The sequence below is a fragment of the Pan paniscus genome, chromosome X (assembly GCF_029289425.2).
Source record: "Pan paniscus chromosome X, NHGRI_mPanPan1-v2.0_pri, whole genome shotgun sequence".
In the NCBI taxonomy this organism is placed as follows: domain Eukaryota; kingdom Metazoa; phylum Chordata; class Mammalia; order Primates; family Hominidae; genus Pan; species Pan paniscus.
In genome coordinates, this window is record NC_073272.2 from 17,358,660 (window position 1) to 17,371,651 (window position 12,992).

General features: G+C 39.9%; 1 protein-coding gene across 1 annotated transcript in view; it reads right to left on the reverse strand.

The window, feature by feature from the left end:
• Nucleotides 1–245: 245 nt before the first annotated feature.
• ACE2 (angiotensin converting enzyme 2) overlaps nt 246–12,992 on the reverse strand; it is a 43,123-nt gene continuing 30,376 nt past the window's right edge. Inside the window, exons 14-18 of the mRNA XM_008974180.3 lie at nt 12,620–12,678; nt 10,051–10,151; nt 8,574–8,690; nt 6,341–6,535; nt 246–4,359 (exon numbers count right to left, since the gene is read on the reverse strand). Of these exons, the coding sequence (XP_008972428.3) occupies nt 4,251–4,359; nt 6,341–6,535; nt 8,574–8,690; nt 10,051–10,151; nt 12,620–12,678 (581 nt within the window). The 3' untranslated portion in view covers nt 246–4,250. The remainder of the gene's footprint in view (nt 4,360–6,340; nt 6,536–8,573; nt 8,691–10,050; nt 10,152–12,619; nt 12,679–12,992) is intronic.

The following is a 12,992-nucleotide window of genomic DNA, read 5'->3' on the forward strand; positions in this document are numbered from 1 at the left end:
TTGGTAGAAATTAGGATGAACTATGTATGACATGGTGCTGTAAATTCTTCTACTTGTGGACTAATTTTGGTGACCATCTGTCTAATCATCTTAAATCCTTGAGTTTGGGGATCTGGGGCTTCTGGCTAGTTTGATAACTGAAGTTTCTATTTCAGTCTGCTATCTTAACACAAAAATACAGAAGTACTATTTTAGCTTCTCATGCCTATTACTAAATAGTATTCCACCTTTAAAACAGTACCTGCGGATGCCCTTCTTCACGGCCTGCTACTGAACCCACAGGTTTTAACCTCTTTCTGAGTATTCCATTGTCTTTTCTATAATGTCAAGAAGGGAGAGACAGATTCTGTAGAGGGCACCATTACAATGAAGAGACACCCCAATTAAACCCTGCTGCTATTTTCCAGAGATCAGTCAATAATCTCTCAGAGACACTTATATCCTCTCTCATCCCACTCTGTCCTTCAGCCACCAGCTAGTTTCAATGCTCCCTCTTGCTTGTTTCTTGACATTTCATTAATAATTCCTTCATTTCAACACAGAATTGACACTCGTTAACAGTCTTCTATTTTTTACAGAGGTACACAAATCTCAATTTATAATTAAATGTAACTCAAAATAATCACCAGGGCATTTGTATATTTTATTTTTGTGGGTTTTTTTTTTTGTAGTGTTGACTGTATGCTAGGTTCTTTCCTACCCAAGAGAAAAGAAAGAATAGGTGACCCAAACCCTCTTTCTCAATGGACCCACAGTCCGATGGGGGTGCCAGCCTTTCGTGCACCAAAGACTGTTTCCCCACTCAGAGGATGAGCTCATGCACAAGCTGCATCTTTCTGGTCTCCCTCTTGAAGATTTTTTTTCCTTTCTTCTTCTTATTTTTGTATATTTACCTTTTAAAAATAATCCTCTTTATAATAAAATACACGCTTGTTGCAAAAATTGTTTACTATGAAAAGAGGCCAAAGCCCTGCTTAGAAGCCTAGCTGCAAAAATCAAGTCAGGCAGCAATTTAAGGTACCACTAGAGGTTTATCAGAAAACAAGTCCAGTGATGCTAGGAGGAGCCAAGTAAAAGAACACTATTCATAGTATTTCAAACGTGCACAATGATTTTTTAATGCTGTATAACTGTGTTTAGTGGTGATATGCAGAATTTATTGTTGTTATCTTAAACCAAGTGTCTGCCTACACTCTTTTGGCAGTGAAGAAAAAGGAAGACTATGTGGTAAGAAACTTTCCCAAAGGGCAGGCTGCAGAGCAAGTTCAGATAAATCACTTGCTAGGTAAAATCCAACAGATGCTCCCTTGTCTTGCTGAGCATTTTCTGACCTACCAGAAGTCAAACACAAAGTCAAGAGGGTCTGGCAAAACTCACCTCATATCTACTTGAGTTCATTAAGATTCCAACACAGTAGATTTAGCAAGTTGAGTTTCTCAGTTTTTATTCTATCTTGAGAGTGGGTTTATGAGGAGGAGAGATTGGACCTAAGGCCCCATCTTTACCTAAATGTGGAGGGAGGAGGGTCTCAAATTAGGAAGAATAGTTCATTGAGAGACACCAGAGAAGAGGAAGCTAGCACCTGCCCTTTCTGGCCTGATCACTATGTTTCTCTGGTCTGTGAGCTCCACAATGCCCCTTTTGCATTTGCAGTTTCATTTAATCCTTGCTTCCGTATAGCCCAGGGTTTGGCAAAGTTTGTCTGTAAATGGCTTTGTGGGCCATGCCGTGTCTACTTCAACTACTCAGCTCTGCTCTGTAGCATGAAAGCAGCCCTAGACAATATGAAAATGAATGGGTGTGGCTGGGTTCCAATAAAACTTTATTTATGGACACTGAAATTTGAATTTCATATCATTTTCATTTATCATGAAATCTTATTCTAATTTTTTTCAACCACTTAAAAATGTAAAAATCACTCTTAGTTCACAGGCCAGACAAAAACAGGTGGTGGGGTGGCCGGGCGCAATGACTCAGGCCTGTAATCCCAGCACTTTGGGAGGCCAAGTCAGGCAGATCACCTGAGGTCAGGAGTTTGAGACCAGCCTGGCCAAATGGTGAAACTGCATCTCTACTAAAAAATACAAAAAATTAGCTGCGTGTGGTGGCTCACACTTGTAGTCCCAGCTACTCGGGAGGCTGAGGCAGGAGAATCACTTGAACCCAGGGGGCAGAGGTTGCAGTGAGCCAAGATCGCGCCACTGCACTCCAGCCTGGGCGACCAAGCAAGACTCCATCTCAAAACAGAACAGAATAAAACAAAACAAAAAAATGTGGTGGGCAGGATTTGGCCCATGGGCCATTGTTTGCCAGCTTCCGTCCTAGGCCCAGGCACCGGTCCCTCTTTGTAGAGTCTCCATCCTTTCAGAGGATGCTGCTACACAGGAGAAGGACCACAAGCGTTACCTGGTGGGCACAGTGAGGACTGTTCTGGAGAAAACCCCAAAATTAAGTTACGGAAATAAGCAGGTTTTTCTTTCTGTGTTACAGTTGGACACTATGTCACATGCACATGGGTCCTTTGCCATGTCTGGGGAGGCTCTTTTGAAGGTGTTAGATGATGAAATTGGTTCCTGCAGAAATTATTCTTGCACTGTGTTGAACCACTTCATAAAGATCTTGTGGCAACTACAAAGGATGTTTAGATAGCAGTAGCTTGACAGAAGATTTTCATGATGTATTAGAGAAGATGGGACATATGCAAGATAAAAGAAAAAACTGTCTATGAAATGGTTGCTTAGCCAAGGAGTAAATTATATTGTATGTTGCCCCAAGCTGTGGGCCCAGTGAATGGCAGGATGATGCAGATGGTGATGTGAAATGTTGATTGTATCTCGTAAAATAACAAAGAACTCTATCTCTGCTACCTGGGTATCAGATAATTAAGACATCAAAGAGCCTCAAGTGACCCTTATTTTGAGGTTATTTTATAGATTATGAAAGTCATCTTCCCTTCACTTGGCTAATTGATCCACCATTACCATAGAGAATTTATGAAGTACAAAGTCATTGTAACATTATGCTGGTCACCACATAGAATGAGTTAATGCGTAGAGTTTAGATATGTTAATCTATTTAATCTAGTTTTAACCAATCTTCACGTATCTAAGAAATGCTGTGCTCACACTGGGGTAGTGACTGAGAAATATAAAAGCAGCATCAGGTTTGGTTCCTAACCTGATGGTGTATACACTCTGTACACAACTTTTTTGGGACTAGTTTTACAATTGCTTTGTACAATAAAGCAATCTGAGGATTTGCAATATATCACGAGACATTTGGAAGGCCAGGAGCCCCAGACACTCAGATGATAACTTTGTTCATAGAACTGAAAAGCAGACAAAATGTAAAGAAGCCCCAGCACATAAGTAAGCATAAGGAGTGTGTAAATCTAGCATTTATTGAGTGTCTGCTTTGTGCTCAGCACTACTCAAACACTGTGAGCAAATACAAAAGATTTAAGAGACTGGGTACCCACTTCAGAGGGTGAACATACAGTTGGAATTTCCATTCACTCCACAGTTAGAGAACAGTAGAAATGAGTTTCTATCAGGCATGCTCTGGGAGTTCACGGAGGCCCCTGGCTCTAGTTTTGTGTTGTCAGGGAGATGTTGATCAAGCAGCTTGGAAGTGAAAAAGCAATGTCCTCTACCTGTTCCCTGGATTCTTCTCTCTTTAGACCTGTCACCTTGAAGAAAGCATGATCGATTCCAAACATAACTGTAGGCAAATCACCATAGTACTTGAACTGAGTTACTGTGAAGAAAGCATGTCATCCTTGACAATGGATTAAATGAAAGTGAGCTAATGCATGCCATTCTCAATCCTTGCAGCTACACCAGTTCCCAGGCACTGTCCTTACAAGTGATCCATCCATATTCCATACAAGGTCCAACACTTGCTCCAATGATATATCCTTGTTTTCAACTTCAGAAATTCAACGACATTTACATTTAGATTATCCCTGAACAGCCTGTGAGACCAAATACACACTTTCCCTAATATACTCTAATACAAAATCCTTATTAAGAAACAGAACAGAAGTCAAATCCAGAGACAGAAATAAATACTGAAAGCAATGTCAATGAAGATGCTCTCTCCTTGGCCATGTTGTCTTTGGACAATTTTTTTTCTGAACAGAGTCATAGTTTTGACATTTAATGATATCTTTATCATCTTATATTTTCTATACCATGAAATTAACATTTACATACAACAAAATCACCTCAAGAGGAAAAACATAGATTTTTCTAAAAGGAAGTCTGAACATCATCAGTGTTTTGGAATCCTGGATTATTTTCTCCTTTGCTAGTATCGACGGAGGCATAAGGATTTTCTTCACTTCTTGCTTTATTTTTCCTGTTAAATAGAGCAAGGTTGCCTTAATATACTTATGTTAAAATCAATCGGACTGATGAAAATCAAAACGTTTCAGGGCAATCTGTGTTAAGGAGGCTGGGAGGGAGGAACAGGAAGTTTCATAAACTGTTGATGTGAGTATAAATTGGTACAGCCGCTATTGAGGGCAATTTGGCAATATTTATCAAAATTAGCAATTGCACGTATGCTTTCACCCAGCTTTCCCACTGCTAGGATTCATCTTAAGGGTATATTGGCATACTCAGGAAATTACCTATATTAAGCCATCACTTTTTTTAAGTAAACACAAATATTTGGAAACAACATAAAAGTTCATCAATAGATGACTGTTTATCAAAATTACAATCCATTCGTGAAATGGGAAATTATACTGCCAGAAAAAAGGAGAAGTTTTTTGTGCAACTAATGTGTAATGATCTCTAAAACACATTAAGTGGGCTGGGTGTGGTGGATCACACCTATATAAATAAAAATTAAAAAAAAAATCAAGTGGAAAACAAAATATGCAGAACATTGTTTATAGCCTGCTAACATTTGTATACTAAAAAATGAGATATACATATGCACATACACACATATATACACACTAAAAAAGTATATATTTGTATACGAAAAAGGAGATATATATATGTCCGAGAAAAAAGAAAAAAAGACTATATATATGTGTGGTGTGTGTGTGTGTGTGTGTATCTCCAAGGAAGTGATAATTTTGTTTGGCTTTGGGAAGAGAACTTGGAGGCAAAAAGTGATAAGGAAGACTCTTCATGTTCACCTTTGTATTTTTTAATTTTAACCATATGAATGTATTACATATTGAATGCCTAATATTTTAGATGGAGCTATTTTGGAGAAACGAAAAATCTCTATAGTGAAGAAAATCGAGCAAAATAGACTAGCAAATATAGAGATTCAATCAAGAATATGTTTAAACAACCTGAGGTGTGCATAGAGTTTTGTTAGGTGCTATAAAATATTAACCTTCATTCCATAAGCCCAGCAAGAGTCAATTTCTTAAGGACAGAAGAAAAACATCTAGTAGCAAAGCAAGACTAGAAATCAGGTCTCTAGTAATTTAAATCCTCAATGAACTTTGATCTTCAGTTCAGGAACAAATTAGAACGTGCCTAACCATGAACTAAGAGAATGACATAGAGTCTGAGCTACCCCATGAGAAATAAAGCTGAGTAAAGAGTAGCAGTTTGGGCAGGGCATGGTGGCTCACGCCTGTAATCCCAGCACTGGAGGGCGAGGCAGGCAGATTGCTTGAACTCAGGAGTTCAAGAAAAGCTTGGGCAACATGACAAAACCCTGTCTCCACAAAAAATACAAAAATTAGCTGGGTGTGGTGGCACACCCCTGTAGTCCCAGCTACTCAGGAAGCTGAGGTGGGACGATCACTTGAGCCTGGGAGATCGAGGTTGCAGTGAACTATGATTGCACCACTGCACTCCAGCCTGGGTGACAGAGCAAGACTCTGTCTCAAAAAAACAAACAAACAAAAAAACCAAGAGTAGCAGTTTCAAAGAAATCTCACAGCCCATTCTTGAACAATTTCACGGTTCAAACCCATCAGCAATCCAGTCTCCAGCAATCCAGTCCCCACTTTTAGACTGAAAAGGATTCAGCAGTGAGAGCAGTGAAAACCATTCCCTGAGCCCACCCATACCTGCTGAGTTTGCAGTGCCTCTTTGTAGGAGGGAAATGACACTGTGGCTGGGATGGAGTTTACTAGGGCATGCTAATAAATCCCAGGCCAGATACTTACTGTGTGGGCTTACTAGGAAGATGAACTGCTGATGACATCTAGTAAATTTCTAGGGAATGCATCAGAGTATTTAGTTGCAAAATTGTCCAACTAAGTAATTGGTCTATACAATCTACCACTTACTGAAAATTTTCCAGTTACTGTTCTCTAAATCTTTCTATTTTTGGATAGTTAAGTCTAGGAAAGGCCACTTACTTCTTTCGATCTCTGATCCCAGTGAAGATCAGGATGACAATGCCAACCACTATCACTCCCATCACAACTCCAAAAACAATCAGCCATATGGAAACAGGGGGCTGGTTAGGAGGTCCAAGTGTTGGCTGTATCCCCAGAAACTCCAGGCTGTTGTCATTCAGACGGAAAGCATCATTGATACGGCTCCGGGACTTCCTATTTGCAAAAGCAAAAAACAGCAAAGGGGACACTTAGACAAAATAAAATTGCATGTAGTTATTTGCTGTTTATATCATTGTTCCTGAAAGGATATAATAGAGCTTATCATAAGAATATACACCTAGCCAGGCATGGTGGCGCATGTCTGTAGTCCCAGCTACTTGGGAGGCTGAGGCAGGAGAATCGCTTGAACCTGGGAGGCAGAGGTTGCAGTGAGCCGAGATTGTGCCACTGCCCTCTAGCCTGGGTGACAGAGCAAGACTTCATTTCAAAAAAAAAAAAAAAAGGAATATACACCTAAAATCATAATAAGAGCAAAGTAAATAGGTCTAATTAAAGATATAAGTCTTTGACAATTATGCATCTTTCATGCCTTGCAACCTAGATTAGGTTCATCAACAGCTCCACTGGAAAATTGAGTTGCAAGTGTGGAAATGTATAAATGGTTGGCATTTATTCATTTGTGACTGCTGTGTTTAAGGGCAAAGTTAACATATTTGGCAAGAATTTCCCTTCTGTCAGAGTACATCTACAATGACTTTATATCAAATAATGGAAACGGATAATTGGATACACCTCTTCTATTATACAAATGAATCAGGTCCTATAACCAAGTCTCTATAGTAATATTTTCCAAATAAAAGGTATTGGCATTTGGAGGTAGCACTGGGGAGGCACATAAGAAAGGGACCTTTGCCAGTTTCTTCAGCACTGGGATGGGAAATGGCTTACTTTTATGGAGGCAAAAGGATAAAGATTGTTTAAAGAAAAAAAAAAACCAATGATATGGAGAACATTCTGGATCAAAGACCAAAGTGTCTGGCATCTCATCTTCCTACCCTTGGGTATAGCCCAGGTCAGGAGGTCAGAGTCCACCAGAGAGAGAGAGAGATCAACGCAGAATTAGTCAGGTAACCCCTGGCAACCTCAGCCAGAAAAGATCTGAAAAGAGTCATCCTGGAAGCAGAGAGTCTGAGGTCCCCTGTAGCTTGCAGCTGAGTATCCAGGAAGGCTGAGCTTTTTCATAAAGATCTCAGCCAGAAGTTTTTCCCAAGACAGACACAAGTCTTCTGGAGGAAGTGAGTGAGTCTCTGGGCACAGTTGGGTCATACACTCCAACCAAGCCAGATTTTCTAGGCACACCCTGCCCAGCAGGTCTTAGATCTGCTTCCAAAGTTAAACAGGACTCTGATGCAGCTCGAGAGGGCCACCTAGTGAGCTGCCCAGAAGCAGTAGGTATATTAAGCCTTTTTATAATGACAGGAAACCATCTGCAAGGTCAATCCATTCTTCACTCCTGCTGTCTGTTGTGGGAAACAATTGAGGCAAATTGGACAAACTGTTTCTTCTAAACATTCATTGCAAGTCCCTCACCTAGCGTAGAGGCCAAGCAATATGTAAGGAATCCTGTACTTGCCTACGTTGTTTCAGGATTTGGGCAGTTAAATGAATCCTACATCAAAGTCCTGAGAGCAAATGATGGCAATACCTGTCCATGTCCCTTCTGCACTTACTATTTTCCATGCGTTCTAGCCAGACTTTCTTCAACCAGCACCTGCTCCCCTTTACCAGAGAGCATTCTCAGACCACAAGATCTGCCCTGCCTACAGGGCTGAAATGCTGGGGAATTAATGCCACCTGGAAGCAGTTCTCAGCCAATAACTGATGGGAGGTGGTAAATAAATACCCCAGCTTCCTCAGCCCTCTGATGGGACGATTCAGGTGCACATTCTACACAGTCTCTCCACATTTCCCAGCAGGACTGAGCTCTAGTTGCCCATAGTGGTAACTTGCTTGATAACATGTAATCTATAGTTTTCCTTCCCTTTTGTAAGGGCCTACATCTGGCGGAACTCAAATCAAGATTATTCCCTTGCTGTGGGATCCTTCTGGAATTACGTGGAGTTTGTAGCATGAGGTAACACATGTAAATGACTCAGAATAATGCTTGGCACACAGGAAGAACACACAAAATACTGGTTATTGTTGTTGTATTTGGTAACCCCCTCACCCTTAGATGAAAGTAAAATGTCACCTGATGGCCTTTTCAACTTCAGTTCTAGGAATGATGTCAGACACATTTTTAGGTGCAGTGACAAAGAAATTAAAGGAGATTCTTGGTTTCAAATTAGCCACTCGCACATCCTCCTCCCTGTTGAGAAACAAAACAAACATCTTCACTTGTGGCACAGAGGACACAATAAAGAGAATGAAGACTTCCCCTGCTGGTGAAAAGGAGATTAGAGAGAGGATCACAGGAAAGAGAGACATGGGGGAGGGCAAACAATGAGAGGATGTAACTGTCAAAAAAAACATTAATGCTGCCCAAAGCACATGAAATCAACTACATAAAAATTGTGATATCAAGTTTTGGCACTATTTGTTCTGCCTTTATATAAAACCCACATCTTTTTCAATGATAGAAAATTTCCAAACTGAAAACAGCAGGAGAATCAACAAGGAATAATCGGTGGCCCAGGACTGTGGCAAACAATGTGGTGGGCAGAGATGGCTGAGTACCACACACAGATTTACACCCACAACCTGGTCCTACCCAGCAGAAAACGTCGTGTTGCACCCATGGATGAAGGTAATGAGTGGGGTCTACCATATGATGTGACAGGACTGTGCTCTCACAGCTGTCAAGCGATCCTAGCACAAAATAAGGTAGATCATGTGGCTCATAGCCCTTGAGTGACTACCCATCTAACTCAGAATAAAAGCCAAAGTCCTTAGAATGGCCTTCAAGGCCCACATGACCTTTTGTCTCTCCCTCCTTCCTCTATGCCCTAACATCGTCCTGGCCATGTCTCCACTTGTCTTCTAATCTGTTCCAGCCACACTGGCCTCCTTGCTGTTCCTTTAACAGGCTGAGGATAGTCCTTCCTCAGGGTCTGCACCTGCTGTTTCCCCCAGCTGAGACACTTTCCCCATTGTCTGCATTGCTGGCTCTCGCTCTCGCTCTCGCTCTCTCGCTCTCTCGCTCTCTCTCTCCTGCTTCATATACTTGTTCAAATATTAGTGACATCTTTTCTGACCATTTTGGTTAAAATTGACCTACCCCCTGCCCAACACACACACACACACACACACACCAGCCCTCCCCAGACCCTTTTATATTTTTCTCCTAGCACTTAGTACCTTGTAACTCTATATTTCACTTACATATTACACACATAGACACATACACAACATACATACTAGAATATAGGTCAATGAAGGCAGGAAGTTCTGCCTTTTTTTTCTTTCAGTGCTGAGGGTGTATGAGAGCATTCTGAGAAGAGAGTGACAGCTGTTTAGTAAGAACAATACTCTTGCAATTTACCAGTCAAATAAGGCACGATCAGCCCTCTATGGAGTCACCCAAATTCCACAATACCAAAGAAGTATAAGTTACTAGGAGATTTTTATCAATTTCACTTGAAGAAAAGTTTAGGCACAGTATCTCCTCAGACTCAAGAGTAAGAGAAATCCTAGTTGGAGTAATTTGAGAACCCAGCAAATCAACTCACCCAAAAAGAATCATCTGATTTTTTACTTTTAAAAAGTACTGCCTCATAGCATATGCAACAGATGATCGGAACAGGTACATTTCATTGTCGTTCCATTCATACTGCAAATTCAGAAGAAAGACACTGCTCAGAGGGACTCGTAAGACACATTTATAATCTGATACTCCTCAAGAATTATTCTTAATATTCCAGAGATTCTTGCTATTCATTAAGCCAGTGACCTTCAATGTAAGTGTGCATCCGTATCACCTGAAGGGTTAGTTAAAACACTGCGTGCTGGGTCCACCCCTAGAGCGTCTGATTCAGGAAGCCTGAGATGAAACCCAATAATTTACATCTCTAACAAACTCCCAGGTGGTGGTAATGCTGCTGGTCAGGCAACCATGCTTTAGGAACCATTGGGTTCACGGGTCCTTTTACTTTAGTTTGATGTAAACTGAAATTAACACCTTGAGTGTAGGTTTACCGATGGGAGTCAAACAAAAGTTGTGGGTTTTGTAGCAAAATGTCTGTACCTTGTGGACAAAATCAGTTTTTACTATTTTTATGGTACGTTCTCAGAAATGTACTTATCTATAAGTGTAAAAGAAAAACTTGACGTTCAAATGAAAAATAACACTTTGTAAACAGCAAGCTAATCTGTTTGTTCTTGTTTTCCAGTGCTAAACAAATAGCTTATGTTTGCATAGCTTTTAAAGACTTAAAAGAAAGCATTCACTCTTTCCTCCAGTAGCTGGCAGTAGGAATCAATGAATGGCACTAGTTGTATGTTTCTCCTTTCCCTTTAAAAAATTATAATATTTCACAAAAGAATTGTTACATTCACTTCAGCTTGGTTTCACCGAGGTTTAGAGGAGTTCCTTTAATAGTAATAATATTATTAATATTGTTACTAATAACAGTCTGGCTACTATCTCTATAAATATAAAATATAAAAGATTTTAAAGGCTGAGTTCTCAAAATAATGCCATAGATCCATTGGAATTCACCATGAAATAGTTTGAACTGAGCAGATATTCTGACCCTGTTGTGTAGATGCACTAAATATATGATCTCATTTCATCAAAACAGATTGTTGCTCAGTGAATTGGCCTCAGAACATTACAGAATCAAACTCCCTGAACACTATTTACCAACCCTCACTGCATGGAAAGAGGATGAGTATAAATGTCAAGAAAAAAGATAATTGAAAATATCCTGATCTGCCGAGACTAATTAAAATGTATTAAGCCAAGGAAGAGCTAATAAAAATATGACAGAGAAATAGTCCCACAATCACCCAATGATTATTATGAAATAGGAACTTGAACTCTTAATGATTGGAAAGAAATGCACTTCCATTTTCATTTTTTCTTTCTTGAATGTTAATCTTTTTACTCCTGAGTTATTTATGTTTTGATGTCTTAACTATGAAAATTATACTAAAAGTGTTATTGAATCTTGGACAATGTTTAACTTTTCAGGAAAGGTAAGGGGGTAGAAACACAATCTTTGGATCTATCCAATGCAGACAACAATTTGCTGTAGCATCTTGGACCATTTTATCCAATAGTCCCAGATTGACTTCTAACCCGGCAAAGCCTTCAGGGTGTCATACCCACTCTCAGGCTTTTGAGCCCCATCTACCCGAGACTACTCTTTCCTCTCCTCTTTCCCAATCAAAGCTACCACTTCCTCAGACTGGATCATCTGAGACAGGTGTTAACGACAGAGCAATAGCTAAGTAAATAATTCACATTAAGGTGTAAATAACATAATTTCCTGTAAAATATTTTGTTACCCCCAAAATGCATTTCCCTAAATAAGTGGTTCTCAAACTTTGCTGTGACTAGAATCACCTGGGGAGCTTTAAACACTCTTGATGCCCAACTCTTGACTCCATACCCCAGAACAATTAAATCAGAATCTCTGGAGGTGTATAACCTAGGCATTAATATTTTTTAAACTTCCCATGTGATTCCACTGTGCAGCCAAGTTTGAGAAGCAGTGTTCTAAATTAGAGCTTCCCAGTCTTGATTGTACGTACAAATCACCTGGAGGCTTGCTAAAATGCAGATTCTGATTAAGTGGTCCAGGGCTAGGCTTGAAATTACGCATTTTTAACAAGCTTCCAGGTGATTCAAATGCTGCTGGTCCATGGGCCACACTCTGAGTGAAGCCAGGATACAGGTGATTGACTAAAACAAAACAAACTAAAAAAACCTAACTGTACTGCTTCTAAAAACAAACTACCTTTCAAAATATAACCATATTCTCTTTCTAGAATAAAAGTAATGGTGACAAGAGTCAATTGAAAGGATTGGTATCTGATATTTAAGGATTGATACAGATATTTTCTCATTGAAGTTCATAACACCTTCAAGGCAATAAGAAGTAGGAATAGCTTATCCAATAAGGAATAGGTTACTTTAAAAACCCAAAGCCAAAGGCCAGAATCTGGAACTTATAGTTTTGAAAAGAACCACATGGCCTCTCTTCTTTCAGTTCACACTGAAATGGGTTTATTGTGTCCTATTTAAGTGAAGACTGTGCACTCAAAAATAACCAATTCACTGTCCAGAATACTCACTGCTTTATCTCCAAGAGCTGATTTTAGGCTTATCCTCACTTTGATGCTTTGGTCTGCATCTGATTAAAGAGAAATAGCAGACTGCTGGTTACAGACGACAGATTGCCCACATGTGCTTATTTCCTTTTCCTCCAAAGATCCCACTAAAGTGATAGTAAAGGGATCTTTTAAAGGTATCAACAGGCTTTTGGAAAACGAGAAATGATGAGACAGGGGTAACTGCTTTCTCAGGGACAGGAAGCCATGACCTAATTTGTACACAGAGGAGGCACAGACCCACAAAGAGCCAAAAAATCCAAAAGAGGTTTGGAATTCAAGCACAGGTGAGGGTGGGAAAATAATACTGGGCTGAAAAGAAGAGGAATGGAAGTCA